Genomic DNA, 23819 nt, shown 5'->3' with positions numbered 1-23819 from the left:
ATAGGAATTAGAGAAACTATGAGAGCAGATATAATAAAATCACTAATAATTTTACAACATGGTGATCATCACTATTACTATTTTGACATATTTTTGCTTTTTTGTACTGACTTTACTACAAGTACTTCACTAAGAGTCTTTTAATATAAAGTATATTAAAAATATTAAATTTCAGTTAATTTTTTAAACTGAATTGTGGTTGCCCATATACAATTTATGCAATTATGTTTTGATACTTTTTTACACTTAGTGTAATATCTATAATCAACATTTATTTCATTAAATATTCTTTTATAGTGCAAATGTGTTTTTTTATGTCACTAAAAAATCAAATGCTTTTGGATATATCAGTCCAAACAGTTAAAATACAGAACTGTCTCATTTTAAGCTATCTTCACTAAGAATTTCTTTAAGAACTTCAAAATACGTCATAGATACCTACATCTCCAGTATCATTTACCTAAAATTTAAATTTGAAAGTGAGGCCCAAATAAGCAGAATTATTTTCTCAATTTCCAAATAAAAGGTTATCTATTTGATAAGGAGTCAAACCTAGAACTTAAATGCCTTACTTTATAGATTTTTGCCTTTCACACTATCAGTCCTACACTATCAGACTAAGGGATCACTATCATTTTAAAATAAAAAATTAGTGTGAAAAATTTGTTATTTTCCAAATGAAAAAATACCATTCTTAGGTATACATTGTATACAACATAGTTAATATGAAGTAATGTTCCATCCTTAAACAAATTATCAACCTAAACTGATCACTCTTCCAATTATGACAGGTTCCAAAGTACTTGTGAGGTATCAGTTATTTTATTTTCATTTAAGTTTTATTTATCTCAATTTTGAATAAATAATACATCATATGGTTCAAAATTCAAAAAGTACAGAAGAAAATAAAAAGTCTTCCTCCTATTTCTATCCCCATTGACTTGTTTCACCTCCCCAAGGCAAGCAACTTTATCAGATGCATGTCTATTTTCAGAAATGCCTATTAGCATACACTGTTTCACAGACCACTGTTTTATTAACTGTTTCCCTTTATATTCCTTGAAAAATCACTCCATATCTATGAAAAAAGCTTGTATTTGTTTTTTTGTTAGAAATTGCATATTGACTTTATGGCTACATCAGAAGGTATTTGACTCATCTTTTATTGATAGACAGTTAGGTTGAATTTAGTCTTTTCCCCCTACAAATATTGTTGCTATGAGTGGCCTTAAAAATATGACATTTTATACATGTGTGAATGTCTGCAGGAAAAATTTCTTGAAGAGAAATTGCTGAGTCAAAAGGTAAATTAATGCCTTTGTGATTTTGGGACACAGCCAAACTGCCATCCAAAGAAGTTGTTCCAATTTATATTCTCATCACTAAAGCATGAGACTGTGCAAGCCACAATTTCAAAACAAAAAGTATCTTTCACTGGATAAGTGAAATACATTCCTTGATGAAGTTAATGGTGGCCACCCTCAACTTCAGAGCGTGGCCCTGACGGATCCAGGAAAGGAAACTTTAAGGCCTGGATCGCAGTTCCAACCAGGCCAAATTGCTTCAAAATCCCAGCTATCCTTCCCTGACCTTTTCTCCTTTAACTTTTATTCTGACTCAGGATATTTTTTTGGATTCTATTCTTGCAGCAGCTTCTTCGAGATCCCCTCGCTCTTACCACGTGGCAATAGCTTTGGGGCTTCTGTCCATCATTCTAGCGAGTATGCTGCTGTTGCAGTGGATTCTGTACCGGGGTGAGTGCTACCTTAAACCAAAGTTTGTACATAAAAGCAATATAATGTTACAGAAAACTTGAAAAATAGTCCCAGCAAAATAAATCACCAACATACACAAGAGTATCTCCCAGGCATAGTCTTCTAGTTTTTGAGTACATGCATTTGTGTTCAGTAACAGGATTTCAGTTAAGTCCTCTAAAATCCCCCTTGCCTCACTTTTTATTTTTTTCAATACGGCTGGGTATAGTTCTGATCACAATATGCTTATAATTTTGTGAATTGCTTTTTGGTTTGATATTTCCTACCTACATTTTCCTACCTACTACCATATTTAGCAGGAAAATCAAATTATAATTTTAATACTGTGTTTAACTTTTCATATGAGATATACTGTAATTTAATTAAGCATATTCTAATTTTTCCCATTTAGTGAGCTTTCCCATTTTCTAAAATGAACTTTTCTAGATTTACTTGTTGGTCCTTATACATGATGATCCAGAGAGCCTTCAATTTTTGTTTCACAATCCAGAGTTCTAACTTAGGTTTTTGTTATCCGAGCATGATTGTCAGTGACAGGCTAATGCTGTTGTTGTTTTGTCGCTAAGTTGTGTCTGACTCTTTCTGAGACCCTGCGGGCTGTGGCCTGCCAGGCTCCTCTGTCCATGGAATACTAGAGTGGATAACTATTCCCTTCTCCAGGGGATCTTCCGAATCCAGGGATTGAACCCAGGTCTCCTGCATTTCAGGTAGATTCTTTACTGAGCCACTAGGGAAGGCTCAAGTGACAGGTTAAACAGATTTTATTAATTGGAGTTCTAAGGGTTCAGTCCTAGGACCTCTACGTCAGATCCAAGTCCTACTTTTGGCAGAAGGAGACTCCTAGGCAAGTCAGGAATTTTTCCTTCAGTCTGGATACCGTCACAGTTGTATGGAAAAAACACAAATTATAAAGTGTCAACTTCACAGCTTGATCTCCAGAACCCTATATTGTTCCCATGCCAGGCCTTCCTACAGAAAGGTTGTCTACTTTCCCCACCTTTTAATTTCAAATTTGGAATAGATATATAATCTACTCTGCAATTATGTATCCACACATATGCTCACTTGATATAATGGTTCACACTTGCTTATTGTGAGATTGTATTTTTGGAGGGTTTAGACAAAGATGTCTTGTGGAAGTAGAAAATCAATAGAATTTTGGAATTTTCATTGAAATTAGTGTGAAAGCTTATTCAGTTCCCTTACATTTTCATGGATCTATAGCACAACCATTTTAAAGCAATGAGAGTGTCTGTATATAAAAGAACTCAGTGAGGAGAATGGCATGACTTTTCACTTTAGCAGCTGATATCCTTCTCTGTCAGAAAATCCTTTATTTTTAATATCTAGAATGAATTCTTTTTGATGAAGTTTGTCTTTTATCTGATTTCTATTGAATTTTTAATGCATTTGTGATTAAAAAAAAAAAAAACCAAACAGCCTTTCATTCTAGATAAGTTTGTTCTTTCTAGTTTCTGTCCTTTTCTTCTGCACTATTATGGAGTGTCAGACTGTGGTTGCATATTCTGAAAGATTCTACCTGATTTAAGCAATGTGCATTATGCTATTACACAGTGTATGCTCTGAGTCTATATGAATATTACAGTGATACATTCATGCAAATACACTGTTATATTACCTGTTGTGCATGTGTTACACGTGCATACTGATGTCTAGCACAAGCAAGGGACTCTCCTCCCAGTCCTCAGCCAGCTTATATCCATTTCCTTCCCTGCTCCTTCACATCCTTGCTTAACAGAATGTTCAGTAGTAGTAATAGAGTTGGACATTGTGAGGTATTTAATTTGAGACCATGCATTGTTGTACATTTCTCTAAACCTTAATCTGAAAGGTAGAGGGCAGGGTAGACAGTTTATCCCCCATTTCACTGCCAAGACAAAAGGATCCATAAAGATGTGACCCAAGTCCTCTTCCTTTCCAGGCTCCAAGTTCTCCACTTGTGCCGGCTGTCCTCACTGCCCAGACTTCTGGATGGGGTATGATGGCCACTGTTATTATTTTTCAGTAGAAAAAAAGAGCTGGAATTCTAGCCTGGAATTCTGCTTAGCCAAAAACGCGAATCTCCTTATGTGTAAAGACCAAAAGGAAATGGTAAGTGCAAACATTTAGTAAACATAGGCGGTTTTGTTGGAGAATGCTGTTCAAATGTATCGTGTATCTTCTTTTGAGGAGCAAAAGGAATGTTCTTTCCTTTCCCTTCCCCAACAACCCTCAGTTATATACCTAGTTGCTCTAGTTGGTATGTATGCATGTGTGTGTGTGTTGGAGGTGGCAGGATGGTGAGTATTACGGGGAGGAAGTAGACCATAAATACAGGGCTTCCATTGTGGCTCAGCTGGTAAAGAATCCGCCGCAATGCCAGAGACCTGGGTTTGATCCCTGGGTTTGGAAGATCCCCTGGAGAAGGGAAAGGCTACCCAATCCAGTATTCTAGCATGGAGAATTCCAAGGACTGTATAGTCCATGGGATCTCAAAGAGTCAGACACTACTGAGTGACTTTCACTTTCACAAATCTAATAAAAGAAAACATTAGATCCAGACACATATGAGTCTAATAGTAAAGAGGCACTTTACTCACTTTACAAGTTTCACCAGCTCTCTCTTACCAGTGAGAACTCTTGGAACTTGGGAGGGAGGGAAAGAGAGGTAGCCTAGGAACTTAATACCTTCTTCATAATGTTTTGTCTTCATTCATTAGAATTCAGTAAGGTCTAGGCTAGGAATCAGTTGGGGTTGTGCGGAGGGCATGAGGAAGAAGCAGTTCCAGTAAGTTGAGAAAGAAGGAAGGAAAGTGTGTGTGTGCGACTTTAAACTCCTCGCAGAGTTGAGCTGCTGGGCTCCACTTCCTACTGGCCTCTCAGATCCTTCCTGTCTGCTCAACTGTCAGGACGCAAGTTCTTTATGAATCCTAGAGCATCTCAAAATAACACAGGAGTTAACATCCTGAGCTTACCTGGTACAAAAATCAATCAATTTCTAACTTGTCAACTTAAATTACATATGCAAAGAAAATAAGGAATCTTACTTAGGTTTTGTGCTAATTTCATGCTGAGCTTTGTGTTTTGATATTGTTTTACATCTTCTTTTTGGGGTAGAATAACAGAGAAGAATTTATTAAGAATTCAACCATATTAAACATCCCTTAGGGGAAATTCTGAGAAGCAATGAATTACTCTAAAGCAGTTGGACAGAGCATATGATCTATAAAGTTTGTAACTTCCTATTTTAAGAGTAGACTAAAGCATCTGGATTCCTGTTGTCTGTCAAAAGAATACTCATTCCTTTGAAATTCTGCATAAACTCTAACTTCAAATCAGTCCACTTCTGTGACTTACTTTTCCTTTATCCTCCCATAAACTAGGTGACAGAATGCACTGGGGTGTATTCTTTAGACCTCTGAGTCATGCTTTTATGGCACCTAGTAATAATAACCTTGCTTTCTGGACCTTTTTGCAGCAACTCCTATTCTCATTCTAATACAACTGCCTCTGAGTTCTTAGGCTGAGTGAAATCAATAGCAGAAGTGAGCAGACAACTTGAAATAATGTTGAGCAAACACTGATAAACAGAGTAGTGAATCATAATACAAGACAGTGCCTCGGAGAATTGCAGAGAGGCAGCTACCATAATTGCAGTGTGATAATGACGGCTGCAGCCCAGAATAGCTGGGAGGTGGGGATGGTTCTGTTTCTCTGAGGTTCCCTGGAGGAATGTTAAAGGATGAGTGTTAAAGGATTTCATCTTTCCATTCTTTCTCTACTTACTGTAAATCCTGATCTACTGTTGAGTAAGCTGAACAGAGTTAGACTGGATTCATTTCTAAAACTGGTTTATTTCCTTTTAAGGACCCTAGATTCAAATCAGTCCTGGAAAGGATATTCTATGCTCTCAGTAGAATATCCCTGAGAGATTGCTTAGCAACTACAGATAAGTCTTATTTCTGACTTTCCTGTGGAATTTTGCTTGGTTCTCTGACCTGACTCTTTATCTTGCCTCAGCTTTTGTAAGATCCTGTAAAACTAACTTGACTTATATCTAGTCTGTTGACTTTGTTGTACTAGTGTTGTTATTCTTTTACTCTCATGGCAATATTTATATATATTATTATTATTTTTAAAATTTATTTATTTTTATTTATTTATTTATTTATTTTTCAGTGGGTTTTGTCATACATTGATATGAATCAGCCATAGAGTTACACATATTCCCCATCCCGGTCCCCCATCCCACCTCCCTCTCCACCCGATTCCTCTGGGTCTTCCCAGCCCACCAGGCCGGAGCACTTGACTCATGCATCCCACCTGGGCTGGTGGTCTGTTTCACCACAGATAATATACATGCTGTTCTTTCGAAACATCCCACCCTCACCTTCTCCCACAGAGTTCAAAAGTCTGTTCTGTACTTCTGCGTCTCTTCTTCTGCCCTGCATATAGGGCCATCGTTACCATCTTTCTAAATTCCATATATATGTGTTAGTATACTGTAATGTTCTTTATCTTTCTGGCTTACTTCACTCTGTATAATGGGCTCCAGTTTCCTCCATCTCATTAGAACTGATTCAAATGAACTCTTTTTAACAGCTGAGTAATATTCCATGGTGTATATGTACCACAGCTTCCTTATCCATTCGTCTGCTGATGGGCATCTGGGTTGCTTCCATGTCCTGGCTATTATAAACAGTGCTGCGATGAACATTGGGGTGCACGTGTCTCTTTCAGATCTGGATTCCTCAGTGTGTATGCCCAGAAGTGGTATTGCTGGGTCATATGGCAGTTCTATTTCCAGTTTTTTAAGAAATCTCCACACTGTTTTCCATAGTGGCTGTACTAGTTTGCATTCCCTTATATATATTATTTTAAGATAAATGCTTGCTTTTCCTAGTATTGCACGTGATAAGTTGCTTCAGTCATGTCCTACTCTTTGCGACCCTAGGGACCGTAGCCCACCAGGCTCCACTATCCATCGAATTCTTTGGGCAAGAATACTGGAGTGGGTTGCCATGCCCTCCTCCAGGGGATCTTCCCAACCCAGGGATCGAACCTGCATCTCTTGGGTCTCTTGCACTGGCAGGCAGGTTCTTTACCGCTAGCACTACTTAGGTCTAAACAGCTACCAAAAGAGAGAAAGATCTATGAAAACCAAAGTTTTCTGACATTCCAGTGGTGGAGAATACTGCTAGGGAATTAGTTTGCTCTATGCTAGAGGCTCCAAGGCTATCAGAAGTGTCCCTCTTACACTGTTAAATAGTTATTTTTCAGTAAGATGTAACTACAGTGCACCTCTTAGATCAGTTATAGATAGCAAAGCGTATAATGAAAATAATAAAAATAGAAACTACTGTGAAAATAATAAAAATAGAAAATAGTAAAAAAAAATTAAAAAATAGAAAATAATAAAAATAGAAACATAGAGCACCTGCTATGTAATAGGTATTCAATTCTACTTTATTGTTCTTAATCTTCACAGCGTATCTTATGAAGTAGAATTCAACCTCTCCATTTTATTGAGTGAATAAACTTCAGAAGAGTTAATGAGCAAGTCCAAGGCTACAAATCTGACAGAGCCAAACTTTCTTTTCAGAGCCAAATTTTTAAACTCCACACCAATCCACCTTTTAAAGTCTTACGGAAATACTGTGTTTGACAGCTTTCAGAATCCATCTTGTGCATGCTGAAAAATGAACTCACTTTTCCAGTTGTTTGCTGGCTCCTTTTATTTTCTATACATGTTTAAAATATTATTTGAATTTAAATCTGGGATGTATATTTTATCGCCCTTGGGGTTTAAATATTTTTAAATAGTGAGATGTTCACTTATATTTTTTACTACTCTTAAAAATTTATTTGCATGAAAATTATATGCTGAGGTGTTCACTTATTATCTCTTTTTGTATCTTGGATTTCAAGATTTATTTTATTTTTGAGAAAATAAAAATTCTGTTTACCTTATGGCATCTGCTCTTTTTGGCTTTTGCTGTTCTTTGAATTTATCTTTAGATCTTTCAGTTCAGTTCAGTTCAGTCGCTCAGTCGTGTCCGACTCTGCGACCCCATGAATCGCAGCACGCCAGGCCTCCCTGTCCATCACCAACTCCCGGAGTTTACTCAAACTCATGTCCATTGAGTCGGTGATGCCATTCAGCCATCTCTTCCTCTGTCATCCCATTTTCTTCTGCCCCCAATCCCTCCCAGCATCAGTCTTTTCCAATGAGTCAACTCTTCGCATGAAGTGCCCAAAGTATTAGAGTTTCAGCTTCAGCATCAGTCCTTCCAATGAACACCCAGGACTGATCTCCTTTAGGATGGACTGGTTGGATCTCCTTGCAGTCCAAGGGACTTTCAAAAGTCTTCTCCAACACCACAGTTCAAAAGCATCAGTTCTTCGGTGCTCAGCTTTCTTCACAGTCCAACTCTCACATCCATACATGACTACTGGAAAAACCATAGCCTTGACCAGACGGACCTTTGTTGGCAAAGTAATGTCTCTGCTTTTTAATATGCTGTCTAGGTTGGTCATTACTTTTCTTCCAAGGAGTAAGCGTCTTTTAATTTCATGGCTGCAGTCACCATCTGCAGTGATTTTGGAGCCCCCAAAAATAAAGTCTGACACTGCTTCCACTGTTTGCCCATCTGTTTCCCATGAAGTGATGGGACCAGATGCCATGATCTTAGTTTTCTTAATGTTGAGCTATGTTCAAATTCTTGATTTTTGTTGTTATTTTTTTCTCCATATAGATAAGTTTATTTTATTGTTAGCTTTTGTTTCTAATAGTTGTTGGTGTGTTATTTTTAAATATATGTTGACTAAAGAGTTCCCTGTGGAAATACTTTGGTTTCTTTACATCTATCCTGATGCTCCTCGCCCTATAACATCTTTCTTCCTCATTATCATAATTTGAGATTATATCTTCAGACTTTATTGCTTTAACAATCTCTTGTTCAAGTTGAACCATCATCCCTGTTAGAGTATATGACTTTGGGATTGTCCCCATCTTCTCCCTGAAATTTCAATATTGGCTTTTCTTATAGTTAGGGTTTACATCTAATTATATCCAAGGTTTCCTTCTGTGACTACAAACACTATGATAAGATGGTCACTTTCCCTCATAATGTAAAGTAGATTCAGGTTATGAAAAGAGCTTCATTTCTTTCAGACAAACATGAGTTTCTTTTTACTAAATTGCTTACTAGCGATGTGAGCTTCAGCAAGTTTCTTAATCTCTTTGACTCTCAGTTTCCTCATGTACCAAGTGGAGAAATTTTTTTCCGGATTCATTACAAGTATTAAGTGAGAAAATCTATGTGAAATTGTTTTTTAACACGGGAGAAATCACTTCATTTTAGCTTTTCTTCTTTCCACTTTAATTCTCCCTGAGACTTGAAAATAAAGCCCAGAGTTGAAATAACTTTTGTTTTTCCTTTCTGTCTCCCAGGGTTTGAAATTTCAGTAAAATATGTATCACAGAGTAAATTATGATTTGTTGAATTGAGTTTTTTCCTTTTGAGGAAACCTGAAATGATATGTTAGAAGACAGAACTAAATGGCTGGAAGCAGGAGAATGGTTTTACCTGAGGTCTTTGTAGTCTGGTAATGTGTGCGTGTTTGTTACCCTTTCTTCATAACCAGATAAAGCAACCATTATGAACTTCACCCCAAAGCATACCTTTGGTAGGTAGGTTAGGATACTTCCAGTCCTTTTTTTTTTACTTAAAAAGTTGTGGTAAAGCATGAATAACATACAACTTACTATTCTGACAATTTTAAAGTATGCAATTAAGTGGAATTAAGTATATTCACATCGTTGTGCAACTGTGACCGCCATTCACCTCCAGAACATTTTTCATCACCCCAAACAGAAACTCCACACCCATTAAACAGTAACTCCCCATAACTCTGCCCCCCAACCCCTGGTGACTGCTAGTCTATTCTTAATGTCTCTGAATTTTCCTCTTATGTCCTTTTGTATCTGGCTTATTTTATTTCATTGGCTTCTTTTGTTTAGCATATTTCCAAGGTACATCTGTGCTGTAGCAGGTATCAGAATTTCATTCCTTTTAAAGGTTGAATAATATTCCATTATATGGATAGGACCACATTTTGTTTATCCATTCACCTGTTGATGGATAGTGTTTTACTTTTTTTTTCTTTCATAATTGAAATTGTACTGATTGTTTTGAGGATCAATATTTTGTGTTGTTCAGTCGATAAGTCATGTCTGACTCTTTGTGACCCCGTGAACTGCCAACCTTCCCTGTCCTTTACTACCTCCCAGAGCTTGCTCAAACTCATGTCCATTGAGTCAGTGATGCCATCCAACCATCTCATCCTCTGTCATCCCCTTCTCTTGCCTTCAGTCTTTCCCAGCATCAGGGTCTTTTCCAGTGAGCCAGCTCTTTGCATCAGGTGGCCAAAGTATTGGAGCTTCAGCTTCAGTACCAGTCCTTCCAATGAATATTCAGGGTTGATTTCCTTTAGGATTGGCTGGTATACAGAAGTTTAAATTTGTGTATAATTCTTAACATTTGTACCAAAAATCTAAAAAAAACATATAATTGTGATTCTTTTCTGAACAATTATCCCAGTTACTCTCCAGTTTAAAATCTCGAGGCAAACTTTTCTTAACAGTATGTTAAGTATGAATGCCTTCAAGTGTTCATACACTGTTATATCACATGTCCCATGGATTCACAATTTGAAAATTCATTAGTAGTGTATGTGACATTAATCTTTCACAGCAGATTAAGAAAGTTACTAGGAAAACTGGACTACCCGAACAAAGATGCTATAGAGTGCACAAAATTCTGACAGGGAGAGTGGAGATCAAGGCGTGGTTTTTCTTTAAGAAACAATTCCACCAAAACCAACATGGGAATAAAAGTAATTCAACGTGTCCAAGACATGTTAAACACACAGCTGATTCCAAATTGCCATTTAGTGCGCTTTGTATTGGAGGATGTAAAATCTGCCCTAGCCATGCAATGTTAAGCTGACACCCAAGACAATCAAAGCATCTGTATTCAATATCCCACTATTTTCTGGTTGTATCAAAAAAAATAAACAACCAGTAAATGATTTCACCTCTTAAAGAAAAGCAGTTAGCACTTAAAAAATGGAATAAAGTTGAATTTCCTCCTTCTTAAAAATGTTTCCAGAACTACTCACAATTTTGCATTTACAAAGTAGTTGCTAAACATATTGCCCTGTATTGTACAAGAAGGGAGACAGGGACCACTAAAGCCGGGCATGTGATTTGAATCAGATTTGGCTTCTTTCCTCTCCTGCTTCGTCAGAGGCTGGGTTCTCCTCGCTCTTAGTTTCTCTGTTTTCTGCAGGTGAATCTTGTCTCTTGGTTAGCCTGTTTCCCTGTGCTCCCTTTTCCCTGTGTGTGTGTGTGTGTGTGTGTGTGTGTGTGTGTGTGTGTGTTTTGTCTGAAGATTTACCCTTTCCTGCCACCTGTTTTTGGCTTCCACTCTGATTTCCACTTTTGCAGGAGCAAGTGAGCTGACAACCTCATCTCTTGGGCTCCTCCTTTGTTGCTCCCAGGGCGGAGCCGACCTCCTTCCTGGGCATCACAGGGGGCAAGAACATGCCAGGTGCCTGTGGGCAGGTGCGTCCTGGATGACTTAGTGAAGTGGGAGTGCGGGTCCTCCTGCCTCCCCAGTTGGTGGGACCCCAGTGTCTCACTTTTTTAAAGAGAGTGTTCTGGTTTATTGAGCAAGGCTTACTAACTTTAGCATTGTGCACATACACAAAATCATAGAGGAAATTCTTATCAATATTTAATTCTAGTCATTTTGTACCCTGTCAAGTTTCCCTTAAATCTCTTAATGTATCTGCATGTTTTTTTATGCTAGCAGTCAATGCTTACATTCTATAGGATATATTTGAAAAGTCTGAAAACAGAGGATTATTTTTAAATAGTATATTTGTTACACTTTCAAGTAATATGCTCAATGTGTGTTTACTCAGCCTTCCAGACACATTTTCAAGTGAAATACCTCTGAATTGAAAACAATAGCTCTAATTAATTTTAGACTTTACGGGTGCTCTGTATTGTACTTTTTTTTTTCCTAATTAATAACTACATGTATTATTTTAAGTGTTTCACCTGAAAAAGTGTCTGGGGGATTGAAGAAAAAAATGTAAATGATATTATTTGAAGACATAGCATACATATTATTTAAAATTACATATTTACCCTACCTATGTAAATATCTAGGCTTTTGGATATCATATGTTCATGTTTTGCTTTTGTCACGTAGCATTATTTCATTCCTTTTTCCACACATTAAATGATTCCAGATACTTATCTTTAAAAATTCTGTATTATTCTATTTTTGCTTAACTATTTTAATATTTCTAGAAAAAATCTAATTTCCAAATTTTAAGCAGCTAGAAACATATTTATATGAATTATTTTCTTGAGGTTAGTTATTTAGTATATAGTCCCTGAAATTAAGTTAGCCAATCAAAGATATATCCAGTTTAGCTTTGGTATTTTAGTAGTTTATCTCCATATGGGTTGAAATATCTTAGCTATATCCTGTAAACCATGTTCATTTTGGAAGTGTAAGGAGTATGTTCTGTAGCTTAGCAGTATTTTAATTACAATTTAAAAATATTGCCTGCAAAAGCATGTGTGTGTTTGTAAGACATAAATATTGGCCTTAAAAATAAAATGAAAAAGAAAGAAAAAAATGTATCTGATTTCATTTGCTTGTGTTCTGTCTTCATCTTGCTTTTAGGTTTTGTACTTTTTTCTCTCTAAAGTATAACCAAACATTACTAGTTCTAAAATGACATAGCACCTCATTATTCTAGTTCACACCTTCTCTGCAAGATAAGCTTTCTGAGGTTACACTCTTGCAATAAACACTCTTGTTTATGCTTTTATGCTGCTTCTGTAGTAACACACACACATCACTGAAGAGTCCATAGAACCCTATAGATAATCGCACTCTGGTTCTAAAACCTTCTTTCAAGTGGGATATCGATATTAAAGTGAAAGTGATCCAGTAAACATTTGTCCTGTCCAGCCTCATTAGGGAGAAGTAGTAAATTGGCAGAATCATGAGACTTAAAATTGTATGGATCTTGAGAGTAGTGATCAAGTGTAGGATTGGCATTTGTGAGTATTATCAAATCCCAGCTCTCAGACTGTAATTGAGGTCTGTGTTTATGTTTATTTATTTAATGAATGAAGTCTGTTCATTTCTGTGTTTCATTAGCTGTCATCCCTCCCACTGAAATGCGAGGAAGAAAGAGATGGACAGTTTTTCTTATAATCCCATTGGAAGAATGAGGATAAACTCACTTTTTTCCTAATTTAAATAATAATTTTAAGCAAATTGTTTAAGTAATGCACAAAAGGTTTCCAGCTAATCTGGAAATTAGGATGTCCTACCCTTCCTTTACACTTCAGACTCTGTCTCCCCACCAGCATTCACGATTAAGTACTTGATGGGAGTATAGGGCCATATCCAAGGTGGTAGTTTGCTGCTACTGCTGTTGCTGCTAAGGCGCTTCAGTCGTGTCCGACTCTGTGTGACCCCATAGACAGCAGCCCACCAGGCTCCCCTGTCCCTGGGATTCTCCAGGCAAGAACTCTGGAGTGGGTTACCATTGCCTTCTCCAATGCATGAAAGCAAAAAGTGAAAGCGAAGTCGCTCAGTTGTGTCCAGCTCTTAGTGACCCCATGGACTGCAGCCTACCAGGCTCCTCCATCCATGGGATTTTCCAGGCAAGAGTACTGGAGTGGGGAGCCATTGCCTTCTCCGAGGTGGTACTTTACTTGTTGCTAAATATATTTATTACGCTAGCACCAAATCCTATACAAAATTAATCTTCTGGGATTTAGCCTTTATTTTAGTTCATTTTATTTCTAGAGATAATTCCATTAGGATATAAACTCCATTTGACGGTCAGTCTCAACAGAGCAAAGAATCATATTTCTGTTCTAGTGGGTAGCATGGGACATGTAAAGAGTATAACCAACTTACCCTTACCATCAGTTTTTTCCTTAAGAACTGTGTTTATTTTTTCTTGCCATATGCAAGATTGATGAGGACTTGCAAGATTGATGGGAGTTTAGTGGGGAAAAAACAACAATCCAAATACATTGTTGCAAGTTTAATAATAACATATGTGTTAAATGATGATGTGAAATATGAGTGTGTTCACAACAGTATTTAGCTTTTTTCTTTCAAAGTTATCTGAATATATATTTATCTGGTATTTATCTGAGTACCTATTTGGTGCTCCATCTAATCAAGGAGGAAGTTGCAGTGGAAGGTAGAGATGTAATATTTATCTTATCTGTCATGATCTAAGAATTTAATTATAGGCATGAAGTTCAATACTAGGAAGTATTGCACTCTGCAACCAACATATCTCTAGAACGAAGGTTTGAAAGAGAGAGTAGTTATTTGGAGTAGGTGGTTGTTTCAGTCCGCTTGTACTGCTATAAACCATAGACAGGGTGGGGGAGCTTAAGCCGCAGACATTTCTGTCTCAGAGTTCTGGAGGCCAAGTCCGAGATCAAAATGCTGGTAGACTTGGTTTCTGGTGAGAAACTTCTTCCTGGCTTGCAGACAGCTGCCCTCTCATGTGGTGGTGAGAGACTGCATGCTAAGTCGCTTCAGTCATGTCTGGCTTTTGGTGACCCTATGGACTGTAGCCCGCCAGGCTCCTCTGTCCATGGGATTCTCCAGACAAGAATACTGGAGTGGGTTTCCGTGCCCTCCTCCAGGGGATCTTCCTGATCCAGGGATCAAACCCACTTATGTCTTCTGGCATTGGCAGGTGGATTTTTTTTTTACCACTAAGCCACCTGGGAAGCCTTCTCCTCTTCTTTGAAGAGCATTAATCCCATTTTTAGTGTGGGGCCCACCCTGAACACCTCATCTAAATCTAATTACTGCCCAAAGACTACTTCCAGGCGCCATCACTTTGTGGTATCAGAGCTTCAACATAGCAATCTGGGGAGGGAGACACAAACATTCGGTTCATAAGTAACAGTGATGAGAGGGTGTAAGCAATAACAGTGTTACCATGACCCTACATCTCTTTTTTAACTTTCAGCAAATTTTCCTACCCTTTTTCATCTTCTGCAACCTCTCACTTAGATCCAGCTCCAAAATCTCCTCAGTCAGGAATATTACTGGATTGGTCTGAGAAACATTTCTGGCTGGAGGTGGGAAGATGGATCAGCCTTAAACACCTCAAGGTAAGGGGCTTCAAAAGAGTGCAGAGAGATAGAGAGAGAGAGAGAGAAGAGAAAAGAAAAGGGGAAAAGAAATTATATGTCTGGGGAAAGGATAATGGATGGAGAAGAGAGGATAGGAAAAGGAAACAAGGAAGGAAATCAATAGTTGATAAGGGCAAGAAAAAAAAGAGAGGACATTTTAAAGAGGATAATGAGTAATTTTTATTCTGCAGTTTTGGGAGGTGAGAGAAGTGAGGTCAGAATGGGAGGAAGAATTTGCTCATTTTTTTTTATCTTTTCATGCCTTAGAACTCCCTTTACTCTGCACATCACCTTAAGTGATTGCTTTTTCTGGTTCCTTACAGGATTGCTTCAAACAGCTTGGTACAGAAGTGTGGTACCATTGGCAAAGGTGGTCTCCAAGCCTCTAGCTGTGAAGTTCAACTTTCTTGGGTCTGTAAGAAGGTCAGACGCTGATGAATGTTCCGTCTGTCCTGTGGCTTCCTAAAAAGAGGGAAATGACCTCTCATGAGTAACCTTTAGTGAGTGCTGACCTTCTAGCCCATAAATTAGATGTGAGATTAAGGCCACCTCCTTGGGATTGATGGCTTCTTGCTGGACTCTCTTTGAGAGAACTTAGATGTTATCTTAACACTTTAAAGAGTGCAGGCAAATTTGTGAAACAGATAAGGTTTGTTTTTAGTATCCCTCTCTCTAGTGACTAAGGTTGTTGGCTTAGTCATCCCCATCATCTCTGTCAAAAATGTACTTTTAAAATGCTATATTCTGAGCTGAGCTGATGAAATCTGTGCAACTATATACTATTGCCAGTGTACTAAAGGGTTTTTCTGGGTGCCAGAGGGTTGACATGCTACTCCTCTATGATAATACATGTTTATCCTAGCAGTGCCTCTTTGCAGGTAAAACTTGAATAAGTTGTGGAAGGTGAATGAGAGCGAGCAGGCTGGCGCTTTGTGGCTCAGCTCTTCACACTTCCGTAAAGAGCTGGCCTTGACTGAATTTAGTCTTTTCGGAAATGCATAGTTGTGGTTGATTAAACCAGTGTGTAGAAAACCAGTGTGTGGAAAACCATCTTTTCCTTGTTATGAATGTGATTTGGACATTAATTTCACAATGTGAAATGTGGGCAGTCTGGTAAGACATTATTATAGAGGAAAATTTACAGAAGCAGTTTATGTGAATTGATCTCCCAATTATTTTTGGCACAAATGACTAAAAAATAAGAAAAACATTATTTATCCTTAGTAGGATTGGGCATAGATGAGAAAGCAAGGTGTTTTTTAGAGATAGAGGAGGGATCAGTAGGGCATAATGACAAATAAAATTAAAGGGAAAGAAGGCACAGCATTGTCAATAGAACCTCAGAAATAAAACAACTGCTTATTAGAAGTCAATAAGGCAAAGAAAAAGAAAAGATACAGGAGGGAATGATGAGGAGATTATAATTCTGTACTGTTGGTGACTATGGATTGTGATGTTTATTTGAATTTCCCTTTTGTATTATTTTTAGGACAAAGACTGTGTTTAATCCACCCTTGTATCCCAAACACCTAAAACAGTGCTTGCTTGTATCAGTGAATATTCAATGCTTGAATAAAAGAAAAAAAAGGAATTTAAAAGTTCTTATTCTAGCTGTTTCTATTAGCCCATGAGTTGATTAGAGGAATTGAGCAAGAAATATTGTATATATGAATCCTCCCTTAAACCTACCCATTTGAGCAGAGGACTAGTTTAATCTAGATATGTTCAACACAATATACATCTGTTAATATATTTGGGAACAGCACCCTTTATTCAGCAATAAACACACAGTCTGCAGAGACCTAGTCCTCAGGAAAAAATTAGAAACTATTTAAGTATCTATCAATATCCAAGTGATTAAATAAATAGCCACCTAACTTCCTTTGTTTTTTCTTCTGTAGGACAAACTTTTTAAAAGGAGAATGCTTTTTATCTTTTACCTGTATAACTCGAAAACAATAGTAATTAAGACACAGCGAAACCGCACCCTCTGACACCACTAGCAAGCTCTGATGTTGGTGAGGTGGCTTGGCCTGACGCATTTGAGGGTCCGCTGGCTGGGGCTTTTCTGACCTTATCCCAGGTGAAAGACGAGTTTGGTTCTGTTGCTCTGAAGAAGGAGAGTTAGCATTAGTTGTGTGGTCCCACTTGTGCTTTGAGTGACCTGCTTAATGCACCTTCTTCTCTTTTTTCCCCCTTTTAGATCTACTTTCAAAAGTTGCATTTTCTGAGGCTTTCTTTCCAATGCAGGGAATGTAGGTTCGATCCCTGGTTGAGGAACTAAGATCCCACGTGCTCCATAGCTAGAGCCCGCATGCTACAACTAAGACCTGATGCAGCCAAATAAAAAAAAAAAACTTTTTAAAAGTTGCACTTTCTCTGCCCCCTCAAAACAAGTCCTACCCTGTCTTCAAAAGGGCCACATCTTTGGTCACATGGATATAGGGTCAGTGACCTCACTGCACACATTCCAAATGTTGTCATGGATGCCAAGACTGCTCTTAGGCTTTTCTTGTCTTAGCTACAGTGATGTCCCAAGCTGTTGTATATGTGATGTCTCTCCAAAGATGGGCTAGAATGTGCTCTCTAGAGCCCCAGTAAAGAACTAAAAGTTTGTTTCCCCTTAATTCTTCCTATTTTCTGCTTAAACAGTTTTTTTATGACTTGCAAGACCCTGCATGACTTGTAACCAACTATTTGCACCTAAATGCTGCTAACTGTGACAGGTATGGAATGCTCAAGCGCTTTCCTGAAGGCTGTTAGTTACACTGGTTCCTTGTATGTGTGTGTGTGCTCAGTTGCTCGGTTGTGACCAACCGTTTTGTAACCCCGTGGACTGGAGACCCCTAGGATCCTCTGTCCATAGGTTTTTCCAGGCAAGAATACTTGCCTGGAGTGGGTAGTCATTTCCTTCTTCAGGGGAATCTTCCCAACCCAGGGATCAAACCTGTGTCTCCCACATTACAGGCGGATTCTTTACCACTAAACCACTGGGGTTCCTTGTATATATTTTTCCTTAGAAAATGCCTTTTTACCCTCTTGAGAGCCATGTGAAGACAGTGGGAAGAGCACTGATGCTAGAGTCAATAAGACCAACTTTTTAAAGATTTTTTTTTCTTGATGTAGAGCATTTTTAAAGTCTTTATTGAATTTGTTACAGTATTGCTTCTGTTTTATTCTTTGGTTTTCTGGCGGTCAGGCATGTGGGATCTTAGCTTCCCTGATCAGAGATTGAACCTGCACCCCCTGCATTGAAAGGTGAAGTCTTAACCTCTGGATTGCCAGGGAAGTCCCCAGGAGCAACCTTTCCTCAAATCCTTTTTCTAATAATTGCTGAGTGACTTCAGGCAAAAATACATAACTTCTCTGAGCTTACATTGAGCCATACTATATGATTGCTTTGTCCAAAACAGCCAGTCTCCCAGCTCTCTGTGACATCTGCTTGTTTAGTTTCCTCAAAGCTCTTGTCACAGTCTTATTTTCTTTATGTGTTACTTCTGTCAAATTATTATTTACCATTTTGAAGCTGTACATGTGCACAGTATAAAATTTAAAAGTTATAAGACATAGCCATGAGAAGAGTCTCTGCTCCACCTGATTGCCAGTTCACCAGTTCCTTGCCCTGGGGAAAAATACTGTTGCCTTATGTTCTTTCTCATATGTAAATTGTTCACAAACAAGCATTTATGTACACGAATGCACACACACACACACACAGACACACAGACACAGACACACACACACACACACACACATGGGCTTCCCAGATGGCTCAGTACTGAAGAATCTGTCTGCTAATGCAAGAGATGCAGGAGATGCGGAAAGATCCCCTGGAGTAGTAAATGGCAACCTTCTCCAGTATTTTTGCCTGGAAAATTCCATGGACAGAAGAACCTAGCAGACTACAGTCCATGGGGTTACAAGAGTTGGACATGACTGAGCATGCATGCACACACACAAACACACCTCAAGTTGTAACATAGTATACACACTGTTCTGAACTGTACTTCCCACCCCCAATTAACAATATATCTTGAATCTGTGTTTATATACTCATTAGAACTGCCTTATTCTTTTAATGGTGGGACAGAATTCTATTTTATGGATTTAACAATTTCTGTAACTGGTCTCCTATTAATGGAAGTTTAGATCATTTCCTTTCTTTTGCCTTTACAAACAATGCTGCAATGACTATATTTCTACAGATGTAATTTCTTGCTTTTTGAGTATTTGTAGACTTCCCAAATTGCTCTACATAAATCTGCAGATTTGTACTCCCTCCAGCAATGCATGACAAGTTTCATTTTCCTTTACATCTTTACCAATGCAGTTTTTCATCAAACGTTTTGATCTTTGCGAATTAGAGAGATGAAAAGCAGTTTCTCGTTGTGGTTTTAATTTGTATTTCTCTTATTAAGAATTATCTTTTCACATGCTTGCAAGTCATTTGTATTTCCTTTTCTGTGAACTGACAGTTCATAGCCTATATCCTTTGTAAAAAAGAGATTGGGTGATTGATCTTTTCTTAAATAATGTGTAAGAAAAAGTTCTTTATATACTAAATAAATGAGCCATTTGTGTGTAGTACATGCTGAAAGTATTTTGTCTTAGTTTGTAATTTTTCTGCTTATGTCCTTTGAAATCATTTATTCTCCATTCTAAGATTAAATTAGTTAAAGGAAAATATAAAACAACTGACCTCCAGTGAAAGGCATAATTATAGAAACACTAGGAATTAACTGGAATTGGCATTTTTGTGTCAAGAAGGATGGAAAATTGGTGCATTTGCTAGAAAAACAGGGAAATAAGTGCAGTAGTTACATGTATGGAGGCTCATCCAGGAGGCTTTAAGAATCTGTAACGTACAGCACTGTAGATATTCACTGACAGACTAGGGGACTTATCAAACAGCTCTAGACTCAGAACAGAGTCAGTAGTGGAAAATGCTGTTGAGAGCCAAGAGCAACCTGGGAATATTCTTTGAAGATACAAAATTCTAGATAGAAGCTCACCTATGAATAATTGATTTTTTTGAGAGTGCAAGAACTTCCCCTTTGATGAGAGAAGTAGAATATCAGCGAGAGACTTTTTTTCCTGTGGTCTTCAAATTTTGGCTAAAACCTAAAGCTGAGAATAGTATGTGATGAAAAGTCCTATGTTTCAAAGATAGTCCTTGGTCACACCCCATAGGACTTTTCAAATGAGTCTGGGGACAGTTACCCACAGCCCATATAATGAAAAATTCAAAACCAATTACAAAGGCAAATTTTTTGAGGGAATCTTTGGATGATAAGATTGCTGGCATGTTTCCCCTGCTTCAGCCCAGGCCAAGCTGGGGAGGAACTAGGAGGGCCCCTGCTTGCTGGAGGTGGACAGAGTCCTTCCTGGTCTGTGTGGCTCAGCTCTGGAAATTTGTAGACCCAGGGCTGACTGGAGAGCAAGAGAGTGCTTGTAAGAATATGACCTAAGTGCCCTGTTGTGGACGGCATAGAAACTTCCATCTGAATGTTGCTTGGAGAGGCCTGGTGGTGGGAAGCTAGCTGAAATTGCCCCTCATGCCAGGGTAAGAAGGGGCAGATGCAGTGGATGCCAGTTGCAATTTCACCATTTGTTCAGTGGGTATAGGAGCACTCAGGTCCAGAGGAAACAGAACAAGGTAATGGGGTTTGAGTTGTCTACAAAGGGGACCCCAGGAGAAAGAGGTACTGTGGAATGTTTCACTATGAGTAAAGAGGTCCTCCAGAGAGCATATCACCTGTATCAGGAAATGGTGCAGGGTGGAAATTCCTCAGGGGTGTGTCTAGCTGTGTGTGGGGATCTCCTGAAACTCACTAGTATTGGGGATCATATCAGTCTGGGTTCAATAAAAGAAGCAGACCAGTAGGAGCTACATTTAAAGATATATATATTGCAAGGAATTGATTCAGGCAATTGTGGGGCCAACTAGCAAGTCCAAACTCACAGGGCAAGCTTTCAGGAAGGGCAGACTGGGGACACTGCGTCCCCAGGAGGAATTTCTTCTTCGTCAGGGAAACTTCAATTCTGCTCTTAAGGCCTGTCAACTGATTGAATTGATCCCACCCAGATTATGGTAATCTCCCTTGCTTAAAGTCAACTGGTTCTAGACTTTGCATGTGTGCGTGTGTGCTGAGTCGCTTCAGTTGTGTCCAACTCTTTGCGACTCTAGGGACTATAGCCTGCCAGGCTCCTCTGTCCATGGAATTCTCCAGGCAAAAATACTGGAGTGGGTTGCCATGCCCTCCACCAGGGGATCTTCCTGACTCAGGGATCAAACCCGTGTCTCCAGCATCTCCTGCATTGCCAGGGGGTTCTTTAACACTAATGCTACTTGGGAAGGACACCTTCACAGCAGCATCTAGACTAGTGCGATGGACTTCCCTGGCAGTCCAGTGGTTAAGACTGTGCTTCCGGTGCGGGGAGGTGAGGATTTAATCCCTGGTTGGGGAACTAAGATCCCACATACTGCAGGGCACCACAAGAGAAAGAAAAAGTCCAGTGTTTGATTGAATGACTGGGGACTGTTGCCTAGCTGAGATAACACATCACAGGACCATCACAGGTATCAGTCACACAAAGTGACAGCTAGATAACAGAGGACCAGTAAAAAAGACTTTGTCCTTCCAATCCCCAACTCCAGAGGCTAGAGGGCTACCTCACTTCCCCACTGCTGTGGGGGAGTCTGTGAAAACAAGACTCAGAAGCCAGAGGAATGTAGTCAGAAATTTTATAAGATTGATATTTTGTTTTAGATTGGATTAAACTTTTGGTATGAGTTTATGTACACAGAGACCGAGGAGTGACAAAAGATTTTATTTGGTTTCTGCACATGTATAAACTGAGTTTTTTTAAATTAAAATCCATTTTTTCCTATCACATGAGTTTGAGCAAACTCAGGGAGATAATGAAGGACAGGCAAACCTGGCATGCTGCAGGTCATGGGGGTCACAAAGAATTGGAGACGGCTTAGCGATTGAACAACAACCACGGTCCTTTCCTTCCTTCCTTCTCTTTCCCATCTGCTTTAAAAAGATGGTGCTGAATAATTTACTTTCAGGGCAGCGATGGAGGAGCAGACATAGAGAACAGACCTATGGACACGGTGGGAGGGTAGGAAGGAGAGGGTGAGATGTATGGAGAGAGTAACATGGAAACTTACACTACCACGTGTGAAATCAATAGCCCATGGGGATTTGCTGTATGCCTCAGGGTCAAGCAGGGGCTCTGTGGCAATCTAGAAGGGTGGGATGGGGAGGGAGCTGGGAGGGAGGTTCAGGAGGGAGGGGTCATGGGTGTACCTATGGATGATTCTTGTGATGTGTGGCAGAAAACGGCAAAATTCTGTAAAGGAATTATCCTTAAATTAAAAATTAAGCTAAAAAAAAAAATGAACTAGCTTATCTGAACAAGTTCAGTTTAGATATCCAGATTTGGAATCTTTAATAAAACAAACAGGTATGATGATCTCGTGTGATTTTAACTGCCCTCTTGTGGTCAAAGTCGATGATTGGCCTGATCTAAGAGTTGTTAAAGCTCTCTGTCTAAGGCCATTTCAGGGAGTATTGAGCTAAATGCTGCTCTTTCAGGTTTTTGTTTGTTTTATTTTTAAATGATCAATCATGTGTAGAATCAGTTATATCCAATCACTTACCTTGATTCTAGAAAAATTCTTGTGTCATTTTGACTTTACTCAGATCCCCAAAGAGTTGATTTGTGGTGAATCATTCCCTTGGTCACCGTACATTTTCAAACAGAAATCTAGGCTCATTTGATTAGTCAGGCTGCTTGTACACTGTATGCAGGTCACTGCCAGTTATTGACTCTAGTCCTAGAATGACAGTGAGTGAATAAGAGCAAAAAACATAACATTAAATAGCAAGGAAAGTAAAAGTATCACTAGTAGTACGTGTCAGTAATGAAGAAAAGAACAAAAGAGAATAAAACAGAAACATGATATTTTAATAAACAGGTGACAGTTGATTACACAAAATTAAGCTTTCCAGAAATTTAGAGACAAAGGAGAAGGTGCAGGTAGAATCAAGTGCCAATCTTGTTATCATTTTGGAAGGGTTCATAGTCACGTACACTATGTAATTTCACTGTATGGTACATGGACTTTGCTGGTGGTCCACTGGTTAAGGCTCTGCTCCCAATGCAGAGGGCCCAGGTTTGATTCCTGGCTGGGGAACTAAGATCCCACATGCCATTCGGCATGCAGAAAAGGTAAAAAATAGTGCATCTAGTAGATGGCACAGAATTATAAAGCCCTTGATGTAGTGCTAGGTCCCCAGGCTTTTTCTGTCCTTAATAAACAAGTGTCATCTAATTCCCTACCCCATTTTGAAAGACAGAAGCCATGCCGCCCATTTTTCTGTTTAAGTGCCTTCTGTGTTGGGTTTTCCAATCGGGAAATCTTAGTGTTCTGCAGAGAACACTCGACTGGAAATCAAGTGCTTTTTCACTATTTGCCTGAAATGTAGCAATGATGTATTTGGAATATTAGCTAACTCCTCTGTTCTGTGCCTCCCTCCCAGGCCTACATCCGGCATTCAATATTCCTAAAACCTATTTTCACTAGAGGGCATTTCATCTGAATCGCTTTTTATACTCCGTGTCCTTATGTACATCATGTGGCTGCTGCTAGTGCAGCATTTCCTAAAAGGGTGCCTCACTGTTCTCTGAGATTGACCACCAAGCTGACAACCATTTGGTAGCTCTTCAAGCTGACACTTTTTTGACCTGACTAGCAGTTGTCAGGG

General features: G+C 38.8%; 1 protein-coding gene across 1 annotated transcript in view; it reads left to right on the top strand.

Annotated features, from left to right (window-relative positions):
- The window catches only part of KLRG1 (killer cell lectin like receptor G1), a 28186-nt gene extending 11603 nt beyond the window's left edge, over nucleotides 1-16583 (top strand). Inside the window, exons 3-6 of the mRNA XM_065941701.1 lie at nucleotides 1650-1754; nucleotides 3718-3887; nucleotides 14921-15021; nucleotides 15366-16583. Of these exons, the coding sequence (XP_065797773.1) occupies nucleotides 1650-1754; nucleotides 3718-3887; nucleotides 14921-15021; nucleotides 15366-15477 (488 nt within the window). The 3' untranslated portion in view covers nucleotides 15478-16583. The remainder of the gene's footprint in view (nucleotides 1-1649; nucleotides 1755-3717; nucleotides 3888-14920; nucleotides 15022-15365) is intronic.
- The last annotated feature ends 7236 nt before the right edge of the window (nucleotides 16584-23819 follow it).

The sequence above is a fragment of the Muntiacus reevesi genome, chromosome 1 (assembly GCF_963930625.1).
Source record: "Muntiacus reevesi chromosome 1, mMunRee1.1, whole genome shotgun sequence".
Taxonomy (NCBI): domain Eukaryota; kingdom Metazoa; phylum Chordata; class Mammalia; order Artiodactyla; family Cervidae; genus Muntiacus; species Muntiacus reevesi.
The sequence above is the reverse complement of the archived record's forward strand: the minus strand, read 5'-3'. Positions and strand labels throughout refer to the sequence as shown.